General features: G+C 39.7%; 1 protein-coding gene across 1 annotated transcript; it reads left to right on the forward strand.

The window, feature by feature from the left end:
* Positions 1-6,561: 6,561 nt before the first annotated feature.
* On the forward strand, positions 6,562-14,763 carry SLC16A14 (solute carrier family 16 member 14; the record flags this gene model as incomplete). Its single annotated transcript, XM_084291625.1, has 4 exons — positions 6,562-6,823; positions 7,599-7,742; positions 11,888-12,880; positions 14,615-14,763. The coding sequence occupies 4 exons, from the start codon at positions 6,562-6,564 to the stop codon at positions 14,761-14,763; spliced, it is 1,548 nt and encodes a 515-aa protein (XP_084147751.1).
* Positions 14,764-17,152: the final 2,389 nt, after the last annotated feature.

Below are 17,152 nucleotides of genomic sequence, written 5' to 3' on the forward strand. Positions count from 1 at the left end.
GTCAACAGAAACGTCGTGAAGTTTAACAAGGAGTGCAGAGTTGTGCATATGGGGTTAAGTAGTGCCAGGCACCAGTGCAGGCTGCCTGAGCAGACACACAGCTGAAAGGATGTGGCTGTCACAGGGGACACTAAGCTGAATATGAGCCAACAGGGTGTTTTTGTGGTGAATATAATGATAACAAACTGGACTACATTGGGAAAGAGGCAAAGACAGCAGATGAACAAAAATTAATATCCCTCCTTATTCGATGCTGATGAGTCCACATCTGGGATATTGTGTCCTGTTTTGCACTCCCTGTTTCAAGAAGCACGTTGAAAAACAAGAGAGGGTCATGCGGAGGGCTAGGGAGAGGTAAGGAGCCTACGGCATTTGACTTGTGAGGATAAGTTGAAGAAGTTAAGGAAAGGATAAGGCTATGGTGGACCTGAAATGTCATAGGTCACGATCCTGTTTCAAGCAGAAGGCCAGACTGGATGGACCCCAGAGGTCTGCTCCAACCACCGCTTCTGTGACTGTGAAAGTCTACAACACCATGGTGGCCCCCAGACAGTGACCAGGACTGAGTTACTGATTCCTCCTCCTCCTGCCTTTCTCCCTCCCTCCCTTCCTCTCTGCCTTTAAATCATGTTGCAACATATAATTACCAAAATTGGTAAAAGTGGAAAGTCCTTCCTTTCCAGTTTTGATTATTCTGCTTGCCATCCTACCAGGTTATAGTTACAATCCAGAATGCACCAGGGGCCATCAGACTATTTACATCTTATTTTACTGGATTAGGCACCTTATGCATCTTGGCGAAAAACTGCAAGGTTTTTTTTTGTTTGTTTGTTTGTTTTTGTTTTTCTCCTGAAACCATAACATTGTCCCTTCCTGTCTTACAAAACAGACCTTTTTTCCTTACTGAACATCATTTGTACTCCCTCTGATAAACCCGGACAATTTAATGGTTAAAATTCAAATAAATCCATACAGACTTATCTTCTCAAGAGACAGCATAAATCCAAGATTTTAGCCCAGAACCACAATGATATCTGAACCAGAAGTGCTGAAGCAGTATGACACAGCTAAGTGAGTTTTCTATCAGCTCAAACCCTTAAGACAGAATCTCTGTTAGCACAAGGATTTAAGCAAGCAGATGGCATCTCAATTACCAGAGGGAACATGGGTTAACAGCCAGTCAGAGAAATAGATTTTTAATATTTTGTCATGAGTCATCGCACTGCCCCAGTGAATCTGCTTCTGTGGTAGACTTAATAATGTGTGTTAGCATGTCAGATGATTCACAAATCAAAATGTACCTTTCAAACTCAGGAAATAACACTAGCCAATAAGCAGCAAATTTAATGTGTCAAGCCCTTAGCATTACACCTTTTAAGAAACCAGACTCCAGCTAAGCAGGTAATGCCAAAGTTAAAACCTGCAACAGGAATGCCCATACAAGGTGTAAGGTACTGCCATAGAGTAATTAGGTTCAGGTGCACTTCAGCATGGCACTTGCATTTGCAATGCAATACCATAACCTTTTAAAATGGGAAATCTAGTGTTATTTATGGAGGAGGAGGAAACAAACCCAATCACAAGTCCACGACACTCATCTAGTTGTTTACTCTGATAAAAGATTATCTTTTAAGAGTGCAATGGAAAGTAGTATAAGATTTATGTAAATACCATAGCAATAGTATACAGTCTACCACACTCTTTAACTGGGAACAGATAAAAGTGTTTATTAAAGTTATATTTGATAGACTATATAGATAATGGAACAGAACATTGCACTTTTATGGGTAAAAATACTCGATATTTGCATGTGCAACAGGGCACATACAACAAAGAGTGCGGTTAAATATAAATGTAGAAAAAATATAGAAAGCCCCAAATCAGTATCTTTAACAGCCCCCAAATAAGGCTCTTTAACATATTTGGAACCGTCATGTTATGCCATGGTGCCTTATGACACCATTCAAATATTACTGTTGGTCTGTCCGCATTTCCTCTCAAGCTGACAGGTGCACCTCCTTGAAGTGCCTTTGGCTCTGCTGTTCAGCACACGTCTCCGAGGATGAAAGTTTTGCACGCTGGCATACAATCACCTTAGTCCGGGCAAATTCACTGAAAAAAGTCAAAGCAACGTGTTGCTGACTGTATTCCTCATCAATGCCTCTGACTGTTCGGGAAGATGCAACTGAGGTCCAGATGCCGCTTTGAGAAAGTAGGAGTGTATTGCTACAACTCCTTTCCTCTGTTTCTGAAGCTCAAATATTGCACAAATCAGGTGCTATAGGGTGAAGCTTTCAAGCTTCATTCTTAGGGCTGTTGCCACCAGCCTCTCTCAAGTTAACAACTTGCTGCAACCCAACGGCCATTAAAACCTTGACACCGGCTGCTTTTATTGGATTCTATCCTCGGCCTCTCTCTGATGCGTATTTCTGGCGATAACCTGTGCGGCAATAAACTTCATCCAGCCACCAGAGTGTGCATGTGAGAGGACTGCAAATCTCCTCAGCCAAACCAGAATCAGCCGGTACCGCAGGAATGAAAGAGCGTGGCGATTTGAAGCCGCGGGGAATGGCAGCCAGACGGAGCAGGGGGCGAGCCGCCGGGGGAGCAGCAGCAGCCCCCAGCCCGGCCGCGGGCTGCAGCAGCAAATAAACAGCCCGGCGGGGGCGGCGGGGCCCAGCGCCATGCGGGCCGGGGCCCGGCGGGGTGAGCACCGGGGAGGAGCCGGGGCCGGGGCCGGGGCCGTGCGGGGGGCCGGGGCGGGGAGGCGGCGGCCGCCCCGGTGCTGCGGGGAGCGGCGGGGGCTGCAAGCGGCGAGCGCTGCCCCCAGGCAGCCCCTTCGCCTCTGGGGCGCGCCGTGGCGCTGGTCTGCAGGAGCGGGAGCTGCTCACGGCTCCGGGGAAGCCCGCGGCGGCCGAGGGGCTCGGAGCAGCGCCGAGGTCGGGGTGCGATGATGAAAGTTACCACGCCCAAAATACGCTCTGCTTTTAGCGACATTTTTTCAGCGCATCTTCAAAACACAGTTAGGTGTGGCTTAGCGAATGGGAAGACTGTGGAGCAAAACTTCCTCTTTATAAAGCGCTGATGAGTTACCCTGTTCGATCCCATACTTTTCAAGGCAGAGGCAATCAGGTACTGCAAGGGGTTACCAAAGACTACGTAAATTCTTCATCACGTGGACTTTTTATATCCAGATCAGAGGTATTTCCGATAAACCTGTGCAACTTCAAGCCAGGGAGCCATAGTTCCAGTGATGGTACGGGGAACTTTGGTGTTTCTCTGCTGATTTCGGTCTTGTTATAGCACCTGCTAAAGCACCTCTCTAAAATAGCTCATGAGTCAGATTTTTGAAAAAAGCTCAGCGTTTATGTGGACACTAACATTTGGGCCAATTGTCTAAAAGCTCTGAGTGTGTGTGTGAGCATACAATATAAAAAGCTTTTCTGAAAAAAAAAGTCTAGCCCTCCTCCAGCTGCCCAAGCAAGAATCCTGATTCTCCTCTATTTAAATACAATCCCTTGTGAGGGTCTGTATTCAACACGTACTGTGAGCGGGTCTTCACTACCTTGCTCGCTGGGGGAGTATGTGTGGCTTTACAAATCAGCTACTGTCACTTTCATTGCAGTTTCTCTAGGATTTCACAATTGCTACGAGCCTCTTGGGCTTCTCTGCCTTCTGTGATACTGTGTTCTTGGCAGTGCTGTGGTGTGGGAAGAAGGCTGAAGGCAGGTAAGAGCATTTCTCCCAGGTGCAGTAGGCTACAGGGCGATGAGTCAGTAGTGGGGAGAGGAGCCTGACATCCAGTCCTTGCTTTACCCAGAGCCCCAGAGTTCGTGCAGTTACTGGAAATGACCTTCTGTGCTTTTGAGTGTATTCACTCTGAACTTGTGACATTAGTGGGAAGTTAGTATAAAGGTAATAATAAGCAAGAATCCAGTTAAAAGGGAAAATATATGCATTATCCCAAGCTTTGTGGGGGCTGATGCATGCCTGACATCAGCTCGCATCTAATCAGGGTAAGCCCATTCTGTCAGGATGCTTGCATTTTCTTTGCTGTTGCGAAAATGAGTGTCATATCTTTTAATCTCAGTGCCAATTATTTTTGCTTTAAATCATTTTGAATATATGAAAGAAGTATCTATATCCTGTCCAAAGAAGGATTTTTTTTTTTGGTATCCAGTATGAGATTCAGGTGCATACAAAAAAAACAGTCAAAAGCATGAAAGAGAAAGGTGAGGTTCCACACTGAATCCTTACTCTGAATCTTGAGTTACATAATTTTGTGTTCCATTATCTAAGATGTACTGTAATATCCATCATACATTTTCACTAATCCTACACAGACTATGGTTATCAGCTTGAAATTTTCCTTCATTCTGCTATTTCTCTGTCTCTCTCTCTTTTTGTCTTTCCATTAGCATGATTATTTGCTATCTCTGTTACATTTGTGCCATTTGTATTTCTTTCGAGTGGGCTGAGTCCTCCGTAAGTAGTCATATAAACTGCATCAGTGGGGGATCTGGCTCCCAGAACCTTAATAAGAAAAGGTGAGAATGCTATCTTAAACACCTACCCTCTGTAGAAGGAGGATTAAGTATAATTGTAACTAAGGCTGTCCCAGGCTGTCCTCACGGTCATCCCCTCATCTTCATTCAGCATTCCCCTCGCCATGTATACAATCCTGCCTCAAACACCCTGGCGGACCTCCAGACAGATGACTAAGCATAATCCCTCTTCTTTTTGCTGCCTGATTTGGAAAGAAAAAGCCAGTAAGTCAGTTCAGTGTGTATGAACAGGCACCCAGGTGTGTACTCATCATTTGATCATGCGGCAAGTGTTAAATGTACACAGTTCTTGTCATTCCTCACTGTCATCAATACTTTCCTTCTCTCTTCCATGGCCAAGTTAGGGCTAGTGATAACTTAGTCCATGAAGAGTATCCATGGTGAAGAACTGGATACCAGGGGAACATCTTTTAGCTCCCGGTTTGTTGTATGAAGCAAATCAGCGTGCTCCTGGAGGAAACCAAATGTTCAAGTGCCCTTAGCTACCCACTCTTCCCTGTACTGCACGTAAGGGTTCTGTGTCACTTAACTTTGAAGGCGACTTACTGAGCGGCCAGCATGGACAGGTTACATGCATGGGCAGTTTGTCACTGTTTGTGAAAATAGCTTTGTCCAACCGGCTCTGACTCCATCTACGTGTTAATATGACCTGTATGTTTATCTAGCAATGAGAAAAAATAGTTGGGAAAAGTAGTAACTTAAGAAGCAGAATACACTCATGTATTTAAAGAGAACAGCTCAAATTTTCATTAGTAAAGAGTCTGAGTTATTCCATTATCTGTCAATGCATTGTGCTGAAGGGCTGGCTCTGAGCTGGGAGACATATCTTTTGAGAGCTCAGAGTACACGAAGCTTTTTAAAACAATTTTTGGTAACTTCTCTTGTTTGACTATTGTGAAGCTGATGGCTCTTCCTATTTCTCCAGAGAAAAAAAGAAGATAAAAAAATTACAATCTTTGGTAATTTGTGTCATTACACTTATTTCTAGTCTCCATGGAAACCTATGTGATACTTGACAGCCATGTAACATTTCAATACGTTGCAGAATAAATCAGATAGAGGGAAGATTTGGTTCTGCACCTTGCCTGTTACTCAATTAAAAATTACTTGCAAATTGTTTTGAAATTATTTTCACATTGTGTTGTAATCTTCACACAATAACAATGGACGAAATCAAAGTAATCAAATCAAGCTGTTATGGCCTGATCCTACATGTCTATGCACATAGCTCTGCCACTCAGTTTGATTCTGAAGGCATTGACATTATTTTGGAAGAATTCATTGGTTTTAGTAGGATTATATGGATTAGCACTATGGAAACTGAGAGCATAATCGTAAACTGTTTGTCAAAGTAACTCTCATAAAAGTTTAAAGTTTGCCAGAGAGGTAGTAATAATCCTTTCTTTGTAATTTATATAAGTAAAGCTTTCAGAAAATTAAGAACCTTAAATTTTATCTTTCTGTCTTCCCTCTTGTCCTTCCACTACTAAGGAAAACATACATCTCAAAACTAGTTTCCTCTGAAAAAATACAGTAATTCAATCCACCTTCCTCTTCAAGATTTCCTTTTTTGATTCCAAGCTTTATTCACTAGAACACAAAGACACATAATCTTACTGGGACAGCAGAAGGTGATACAGAGAAGGAATATACAGAGAGAGACCAGTCTGTTTCTGTGACCACAGTCAACCCATGAAGAGTGAGTGCTCTCAGCCACATGCAAGTAAGTAAATACATAACAATGGAAATAATGCGACCTACTGGCAACCCATAAGTACTCCCACATAGACAGCCATGATAATAAACAGAAAGATAAGATCTATTCCAATTAGAGAATTTGAACAACAAAAACTCATTATTCACTTTACAACTGCACTTAAAAAAAAAGGTGAAATACAGTTGTGATTTCTTCACCATAACCAAGCTACAAAATTGGATCATTTTGAATGTGTTTTGAAGTTATTTACTGTATTTATTTCAGAATACTGTGGAGAAAATGTATGCTAGTCGAGAGGATATTGGATACGATTTTGGAGATGACTCAAAAGTTGGAAGTAAGCCAATTAAGCCTAATCCAAACATCGATGGAGGATGGGCTTGGATGATTGTACTTTCCTCTTTCCTTGTGCACATACTTATTATGGGGTCCCAAATGGCCCTTGGAATACTCAACATGGAGTGGCTTGAAGAGTTTAATCAAAGCCGTGGCTTAACAGCATGGGTTAGCTCCCTTAGCATGGGCATTACACTTATTGTAGGTATGTTCCAATGTCATTTATTTCAGAGCTACAGAGATTTTTAGAATATGTTTGTTGCTCATCCCTCAAATATTTTCCTACAGTTTTTCAATTTATTAGCAGAGCTTCCCCATTTCTCCCGAGTTGCCTTTTTAATTTGTCGAATCACTTGTGCAAATTTTACAAGTTAGAAGAAAATAGGGACAACAGAGAAGACGGTAGAGAAGACAATTTGACTAGGAGACAGCATGAGCAGGAAAGGATTGTTTGTGACTCCAAGGTCTCATGAGAATCAAGAAAACAAAAAATCTGCTAAGCTTGTGGACCTCCTCATACTCTGTGAGGAAAGAATGATGTGAGGAGAGTAACCCAAATAATATCTATAGGGGTATGTATGCATATACAGACCTCTGTTTCTCTAAATTAAGATTGAAAATGTGTTTAGGTCTGCCTAAAACACTCCACTGAAAACAAAATAAAGTATTTGCTTGTGAAAGAAGGTCTGCACTCACACAGCGTTCATTTTGGGGAACAATGTTTTCATTTTGTCTTCTGTTTAAACCATTCCTTCTTCACAGAGCCATTTTGATTTTAGGTCTTATGGGTATTTGCTTGGTTGGTTGAATTTTTCTTTCCAGGATTTTAAATGGTAATAAGGAAAATAAACTGAATTGCCTGAGTAGTGTGATGTTTAACATTTTGTTTAAAACTACATTAATAATCTTCACTTGAAAAAATATTAGGCAATGTAGATATTTAAATAAATAGCATAGCATTTTTTCTTGTTCTTTAACAGGGCCTTTTATTGGTTTATTCATTACCATGTGTGGGTGCCGCAAGACAGCAATAATTGGAGGGATATTGAATGCCCTGGGCTGGATATTGAGTGCCTATGCCTCAAATGTGCACTACCTCTTCCTTACATTTGGAGTGACAGCTGGTAAGCTATACTAACATTTGAAAGTTCTTTCAATGATTTTTGATTGCTTTGGAAGTTACCTGGGTGAGCAAAGAGGGAAGTTAGACTGGTTCCTGCAAAGTTTTTCCAAATTAAAAAACAAACAAACAAAAAAACACAAAAACTTTTAATTATGGAATATAACTTGACTTTTGTTTTTATCTTCTTCAGCCCTCGTGTGATCTGGCACAGTGTTATAGTCAGAGAAATAAGAGACAATGAGCAGCATCCTTGATTTCAGTAGAGTTATTCTAGTTCTGTCACAGGCTTTACAGACTGTTCTCTTTTCAGAAAGCTTATTTATTTACACAGTGGATTGGGCCCAATGGCTTTCATTGTCATTTAAATCTACCATGTGAAGATGGCATTTTTACCAGTTTCTTCCATTTGAATATATTTGATGGTATTCTTACTTAGAATAATGAATGTAATCAAAACTCTAACAAATGGAATTTAAAGATAGTAAAATACTGTTGAACCGTATATCTAGCTAACTCCTCTCTTTGTCACAGAAAAAAAACAGCTAGTATTTCCTCAGGTGTGTTGTGGAGTTGCTACATATTAACAAAATACAAGAATTTGATAATTGTGTACTGTTTCCATACCCATTTTAAAGGGTGTTACATGTATGTTTTTAATGGGTAAAAAAAATAAAAAGAAAAAAATAATAATGTCTTTCTTGCAAGCAGATTATTGTATTTGTTTCATGTACTGAATCCTTGTTAGTATATTTGATCTGCCTGAATCTGAACAATGCATGTAGTCATATTTTATGTGTAATTTTTAATAGTGGATATTCATATTACATCAACAACCACTAATAAATGGCATCTCATTTTGCTACATATTCTGGGTGAGAGGTAAGGAAACATGTAGCATTATTTCCTGCTGAAGGTTTGTCAGAGGACGCGATACTTTGGTTATGACACACTGCTATGTAACAGTAGTAATGACCATTGAGAAAACATTCCAAATAATTTTAGAACTAGTCATTTTCACTCTTCTATTTTAATATGAAATTATGAATAGGCAGGCTTGTGGGGAACAGAACACTTTCCTCATGTGCGAGAAGATGACAGGAGGACAGAACAGGGTATTAGTTATTACCAGTGAGGTAATGACAGTAGACAATTCAGGTAAGCATAGAGTATTCCTCTTTTGAGACAAAGTCAGGTCTCTAGGAAACCTTTTTATATATAGAAACCAACTGAAATTTAGATAGGCATGAAAGTTTATGCATTTTTATTGAAAATCAATAGGCTAGTGCCTTGGTGCTCTTTTTCTTGCAAAATGTGGCTTTTTGTGAAAATATTTAGCTACTTCCAGAAACTACGTGGAAGAACCCAATATTATCTACTTAAAGGATCACTCCATTTTATTCACTGTTTCCTTCTGGAAAGAGAAACTGTTAATAAATATGAAACAAAAATATTAAGTTAATTCAAGTAAGAAGTACACAATTTGACCTTTAATTATTATTTGAGCAATAGTAAACAATTCAAGGGACTTTGAAATATTATTCACTACATGACTAATATGACAGAAGTGCAACAGCGACAAAAAAAAATGTTTGTGGTCCTGACAATGGCTTCAGTACCCTCCATTCCCTCAAACTATCCCTTCACACAATTTCAGAGAAATCTGCAGAATTTCTGTACATTTTTTTTTTAATCTAGCTGGATGGAAAAAAAATGAAACCAGAAAGGATCACTATGACAACTCTTTATACCAGCACACCATAGATTTCCATAATGTTGTAAATTTCTAAACAAACAGCAATAATTACAGGCAAGGTTTTGCCCTTTTGGCAGTTTCTGTTCCCATACGTATTGGGTATGTTCAGGCAGACAGGAACCTACACTGCCTTTGTTTCAACTGCTTGCTGCTTTTCAGAAAGAGCATATCAAGAATATTAGACAAAAAGGCAGAGATTATACAAACATTTTAAAAAGTGAGGCAAAAACTGAATTTTAATAAAAAGGCTGAGGCAAATTTTTACATGAGGTAGAGAAGTGATGCTGTTGCAGGAGAAATTTTGTCCAGAAGACCAGTGTAGAGATGCCTGAGATGTTTCCTCCAGCTCTGCTTGATGACAGCTCTGCTTGCCATCACCACATTCAGCTGCTTTATTTGCCATTACCTCACTGTCTCCACACTCACTGTCCCCTCGTTCACTATTTCTTCACTCACCATCCCCTCCCTTGCTGTCCCCTCACCATCACCTCACTCCCTGTCTGCTCACTTAGGATCACCTCTCTGACAGTGCCTTCGCTCCCTGTCCTCTCACTCCCTGTCCACTCCACTCCTCATTTCCTTGCTCCCTGACCCCTCACTCCCCATCCCCTTGCTCACAGTCACCTCACCACCACCTCAGGAAGTTTCCTTCATGTTTGTACAGCTGTAAGAGATCAGGCCGCTGTTTGTGTACAGTGGCTGCCTCCTGCTGCAATTACTTCTGGGCCTCCATGCACGAGGGCTTGCTAATGGCCCTTTTTCCCTCAGGTCTCTGTGACCAGCCATGTCAGATGCCCTCATGCCACCTGTCCCCATAGTCCCAGTCTTGCCTGCGGCCACTGCCACCCCCAGCTCCATCCCAAAGCACCCCTCACCTCAGAACCTTTCGCCTCCTCCAGCTCTTCATGGCGCCTGCCCTGTTCCCTGTCCCCTTGCCTCCTGGCCGCCAGCCTCACCCCAACCCCATGTGCTCTTCTCCCTGTGGTGGCAGTCTGGGGGGCAGAGGAGCCTTCCCTGTGGCCGGGGGAGTTAAAAAACCCTCGAGGCCCACAGGAAGGGGAGAGCAGAGCCAGGTCATGCTGTGGCACCAAAGTGCCAAATCTGTGAGGAAAAGGAGATGAAGAGGCCTGTAGTCCTGTGTCTGCGTAACAGTGGCATGCCTTTGCTTGTAATTAGACCACACTTTGCTATGTAGCCCACAGAGTGGAAAGATAAAATTGTTAATAACATTTTTTACTTCACAGGGTGTGCATACAAGTGCAGTAAATACTGATGCAAGTATGAGCCCAGGTGGATGGGAACAGGGTGATTATAAAGCTGTTTTTTCAGCCTGTTGCACAGCCAACGGCAGGCCAGCCTGGCAGGCAGAGAGATTGCCTTCAAGTTTTCAGCTGGATTAGGGGAGGGAGGCACAGTGTAAAACAAAAGTCTGATAGTGTGTTTGCATTGACTAGAAATAAACACAAACAGGCATGCCAGGTCAGCTCTGACCATGATACATTGCAGTGATGTTGAGGTGATTTTTTTTTCAGGCATTGCTGGCATAACTGCTCTTCTCGCCCTGATTTAGCTGTGGGATGTAATGCAACTAACTTATCAGCTATTTAAGAAAGCTTTTTTTTTTTTAAAAAAACACTGTTCTAAATTATGACCATAGTAAACTTGAAGTTATTTTCTGCATACACCGGTATTCCAGTCCTCTTTAAATGTCAGGAATTTGCTGTGAAAAAAATTGGGCAACTGTTACCTTTACTGATGTGATTGCATAAGGCTCAACATTTCCTGCTTAAAACAGGTATCATTAATATCCCGTTTTTTAAGAATATGCCTGTGCAGCAACTGTGTAGCCCTCCCTGTACTTCCCTGGTGCAGCAGTGCCTTGAGAGAAACATAAAAGCCTCCTGAGGCCCTACCACTGGGCTAAGCCCCGTTGCTGACGCCTGAAATGTCTCATTGCCACTGTGACTCAAAGGTGAGGAGAAAGCCTCAGTGTAGATTTTCATCAGATGCAAGTATTACAAATACGGATTTGTCAACATAGGTTTCGTTCATGGTTGTCTCTGTATTAACTCTCACTGATTTATTGTGGGATGTTTGGGGCTTTCTGGTGGTAGCATGTGGAACTGAGATAAAGGTTTTATCTTCCTTGTATTTCAGTTTTCCCAGTAGTTAAATAGCAGTATTGTATTCTTACTGGAACAAGTACCACAGTTTTTGGAAAACACTACAAGACAGAAATGAAAGTTAACATGAAAATTGACTATTTATTCTTGATTTTACTATTATGCTTCTGCAAAAAATAGGAATAAACCTGATTAATTTTTCACTGTTTTTTTTCTCATGAAGTTCATGAAACATGAAGTTCAGATTTATTTTGATTTTTCTTTTCATAGGTGTTGGTAGTGGCATGGTTTATCTGCCTGCGGTGGTCATGGTAGGACAGTATTTTCAGAAGAGAAGAGCACTTGCACAAGGACTGAGTACCACAGGTACAGGGTTTGGAGCTTTTTTAATGACAGCCTTACTGAAGTATCTCTGCAGGGAATTTGGGTGGAGGAATGCCATGTTCATTCAAGGTGCAATCTCCCTCAACCTTTGTGTCTGTGGGGCACTTATGAGACCACTATCCCACAAAGATGTTAATGAAAAATATGTTGTGAGACGTAATAGTGAAAATAATCAGGCAAAAGCTCTGTCCCATTCTGCAGAGACTTTAAAATCTAATGGAGTCATCAGTGAAGAAACAGACAAAAAAGAAGAGGCAACAAATGAAGAAGTGCTTGACAGTGTTAAGCACATAGAAACTGAAGGTAAATCTAGAAGTGGAAAGAGTATGTATGGACTTCTTGTTCTTAAGACAGCAAGCCAGCTGACGGTTACGGTCAGGAAGGGCTTTGGAATCTGGTACTCCAGTTACTTTGGAGCTGCATCGTTGTTTACCAACAGAGTATTTGTGGCCTTTGTAATTTGGGCTTTGTTTGCCTATAGCAGCTTTGTCATTCCCTTTATTCATCTTCCAGAGATAGTCAAGCAGTACAATTTATCTAGTCAGAACAATATATTTCCATTGACATCCATTATTGCCATTGTGCATATTTTTGGTAAAGTGATCCTTGGAATCATCTCTGATCTCCCTTGCATCAGCACTTGGAATGTCTTCCTCATGGCTAACGTCACCCTGGTCACCTGCATTCTTACTTTGCCACTAATGCAAACATACATTAGTCTGGCTGTGATTTGTGCTCTAATAGGATTTTCTAGTGGCTATTTTTCCCTAATGCCTGTTGTGACTGAAGATTTAGTTGGAACTAAACACCTTGCAAATGCCTATGGCATCATCATCTGTGCCAATGGAGTATCTGCATTGCTTGGACCACCCTTTGCAGGTAAAATGTTCAAATTTCTGACCAGCAGTTATTTGTTTTATAACCATCTGACTTGTTATGTTATTAAGCTTTCTTATGCTATGAACATTAACAAAATTACAGCTTTTCTAGAATGGACTGTAACATCCAGCTTTCCATTGCACATATAAAGAACACATTTGCTGCTTACTATTCACACACTACAAATTACCATCCTTGTAAACAACCCCAAATCTATTACAAGCTGTCCTTTCAATGGTATGTTTCTTTAAGATATTACCATTTTTTAAAATGACAAAGGATAACCAATTTTTATGTGTTTGTGTAGTATATGCGCTGTATATACAGTTAGGCCTAGATGAAAATGGTGAATAGCTTTCAGGGTACGCAGGTGTTTGTAGTATTAGCCTCAAGAATTATAAAGTGTGTCTGGGCTTCACCATTCGAAGCTGGATGTGTTGGTTTGACTGACATGGCTTTGCCTTCCTTCAGCCAGTGGTATCTCCTTTTGGGACCGCACTCCTTGCAATCTCTTTACTGGTATACACAGCAGAAGGCAGGAGTGTATGTGGTATTATCCCTAAAGTTACTGAGGTGTAAGCAAACATTCATTATAAATTTTTTTTCATAGAAAGATGTGGCGAAGTATGGTGGGGAGAGTTACAGGTACTGATGGTCAATACTGTAGCCAGACCATGGCAGTCTGTTACAGACACGCAAACCAGAAGAAAGCTGTAAGAAGCCTTGTAGCTAACGGCCCTGGTCAGCCAGGACTGGCACTAGGCTGAATGAAAGCCAGCTCTACCGTGAGCAGCGCAGGAAAGCTTAGAACGCTCTCACTTCATCTCCCCAGCACTGAGTGAGCTGAAATGACTTAGGAGAAAGCTCATTTAGTATCCTTTGATAAGCAGCAGGTTTTACTCTACCATATCTTCTTTTAGCACCTCTAAGTCTGTGCTGAACATATCTTTGTATTTGGTCATTAGTAAGGAAGCAAATTGGATGCAATTAGCTGGTGTAAAAAAAAAGTTTCTGATCTTGAGATTACATGGCAATGCAGCCGGAATTAAATGAGAGAATTTTGCTATTTTGGGTTCTCAAACCTTTTTGAAGTAATTTTAATTTTTTTTTTTTTTTTGGTTTGTTTGTTTGTTTGCTTCAAAGGAATTAGGGTTGGAATGAGAGTAATTGCAGTACCAGGACTTTCTTTTGAAAAGTCTTTTATCAGTACATGAGTCTTTGAGCAAGCTATTGGGAATGCACAAGGCACAGAATTCAGGCTAGCCTGCATGACACAGTAGCAGTATGGGGCATTTTTCCAAAGAAAATGGTAGGGTGGAAAAAGTAATTGGTTTGGGACTCCAAAATGTCAAAAGTCAGACCCGTTGTACTAATTTATCTGAAAAAGTACAGTTTTACAGTGAAGATTGCTCATATTCTTAGGATGGCACATAGCTAAACCCATTTTAAGACTTCCATAAAAATTCAGTGAGGGAATAGGTATTGCAGCTGTTTTGGGTTATGGTGAGTGGACAAGAGGTTTTGTTAACACATTTCTGTTTGTAGCATCTAGAGGAGAAGACAATCAACACTTCTTTTTTTCTTTTTTTTTTTTTTTTTTTTTTTTTCCTGCAAACCAACTAAGGATTTGACTGAAATGTCATGTAAGAAATCTGCGAGACCATTCATATACTCCCATACAATTTATCTTTTTGTCAAGCTTTGTAATGAACATGTTTTGTCCTTATTTTGCAGGTTGGATCTATGACATCACACATAAATATGATTTTTCTTTTTACATATGTGGCTTGCTGTACCTGGTGGGAATATTATTTTTATTTATTCAACCTTATATTGGAAAGAAGCAACCACAAGAAAAGTCTACTGAAGAGGAACAAGTATAGAACAAATTTCAGACTTTTTACAGAATTTATTTCTTTCCATGTTTCTACTGTACGGCAGTATAAAGCTGAAACCAACCACATTGAATTGTACTTAAGTGAAAAGCAAATGTGCTCCAAAATGCTAATAAATTATTAGAAATATGCTTTTAAAATGACTTAAGATCTTTTACTTCAGAACTAACAAATATAGAGAATAAAAGCACACTGACAGTCTTCTAAAATTGGATCAGTGCTGAAATTAAACTTTAATTTAACCTTAATTCTTTTAACTTTTCACTGCTAACCATTGGTGAAACTCCACTGACTGCAGTGCAGTTACTCCTGATTTACACTAGTCCTACAATCAAATTTGATCAGGATACAAATGATTTATAAAAATCCTTCCTATTATGTATTCTATCTGATATAAGATTAGTTAGTAAATATGAGAAAATGACTGTATTTCTTACCTGGCTAGTGCTGCTGAATTGCTAGTATAATACTTCAATTAATTCAATGTATTAAAATTTGCTATTCTACGATGCAAAGCTGAAGAAAAGTTCAGAAAGATTTTTCTGAAAGGGTTCTCTACTTCCAGTACTTCAAGGTTTTTTATTTTTAGTGTGTTTTTTTTTTTTCTTTTTTTTCTATTTTTATATATCAACTGCATGGTAAAGTAGCCATCCTCAACACATGGACTGCATTAGAAATGCTCTGACACTTAATGCACCTGAAGTAAAACAAACATAAAAGCAAATCCTGAGATCTGATGGAAAATACTAATTTGATTCTTCAACAGAAATGATAAGCAGCAACATTTCTGATGATCTGTTCCACTAGTTGCACATGCATGAGTTGCCACATTCAGATAGAGCAATTTCTAATTTCAGATTCAACAACTTCAATAGTTACTCACAGTTTATATTGATGTAACTGAGCACAGAATTTGTACCTCTGTATATACAGTCTTCTAGTTTTGTTTATGAGATTTAGCTGTTACTATGAACCACATCTGATCTAAATTGCCATAGTTGTATTAACTGACCTGGAGCTGCTGCTGATCATACCTATATCAGGTACAGAGACACCTGAGATGAGAACAAATACCTTCTGTATTTTTACAGGCATGCTTTGGAAAGATAAACTTTGTCTGACTCGTTTGCAGTGTTTTAGGATACAGAAATAATTTACTTAAATGCACAATGGCTCCTTTATCATAAAAAATCTGAAATTTAAGAGAGAAAATCTTTTGTTATGGTATACCCAGGTTCTTAAGCCTGCCTTATGGTTTGATACCTTACAGTGGAAGCATCCCACCATGATTCCAAAGACTGGAGGATATTTCCAGAAGCAGTTTGAAGTTTCTGTCTGCTTTCTGGATGGGACAGGTAAAAGTATTAAAGAAACAGAGCTGGGCAAAATGGCAAAATGAGCCAAATATAGTTTTAGAAAGAACTGGACTACAGCATGTTAAGTTTTGTTACAATTAATTTTAGAACAAAAATATTGAATTATGATCACTTGTGTTGCTGTATACAAGCACACCACAAACTATCTAAGACTGGTCATGTTTTAGATGATTATTCGCTAGAAAATCAGATGTTGCAAAGCATGGAAGAACTAAGACAATGTAAAATATTTAAATAAAATTTCTTAAACAACGTTAAGCATCTGGTAATTAATGCAGATTATTTTGTGTGATGCTACAAGACATTATACACCTCAGCTGTGAGAGGTGAGGCTGATATTAATTTTTCTATATCAAATAAAAGTGTTTGTTTGTTTTCCTCCTGCTAGCTTTATGAATATTTTTTCATGACAAATCAAGTACTTGGTTTAACACTAATACATGCTGCTAGAATTTAAAAACAATTGGTATTATTCACTTATATTGAAGAAATATTGGCACGCAGTTCAGTGTGAAATATTATCACTATACAGACATTCTCTGTAGCTGCACGGTTGATCAAAAAAAAGTTCTGAACCTCAAATCCCATTGTTCTGTATCGTAATTCACCAACTTAGCTGTGCACTTTTACAACTGTTGGCAGGGACATACTTTGAAATAGGTCACTGAAGTGAACAAAGTTAAACATAAAACCCTTAAGAAAAAACAAACTACCTTAAGATCAGTTCTCTGATACAATATTTATGGCCTATGAAATTGTCATTACAACAACTGAGATGGCAGTGAACTGCAACATGTGGCATGAACAGCCAGTAATTTCTTAAAATCAGCTTTTTTGCTACAGAAAATCTTCATATGAACTTCACTGACATCAGTTCTTTAGTTACAGATTTAGTTACAGGTTTGTCTTGGTGTGAATGCTGCTACTAGCTTATCGGCTATCTTTCATTGGTGAAATAGATGTACTAAAGTGATGATTTGCCTCATTTTTTTTTTTGAAAA

The sequence above is a fragment of the Netta rufina genome, assembly GCF_964035555.1.
Source record: "Netta rufina genome assembly, chromosome: 9".
Classification (NCBI taxonomy): Eukaryota; Metazoa; Chordata; class Aves; order Anseriformes; family Anatidae; genus Netta; species Netta rufina.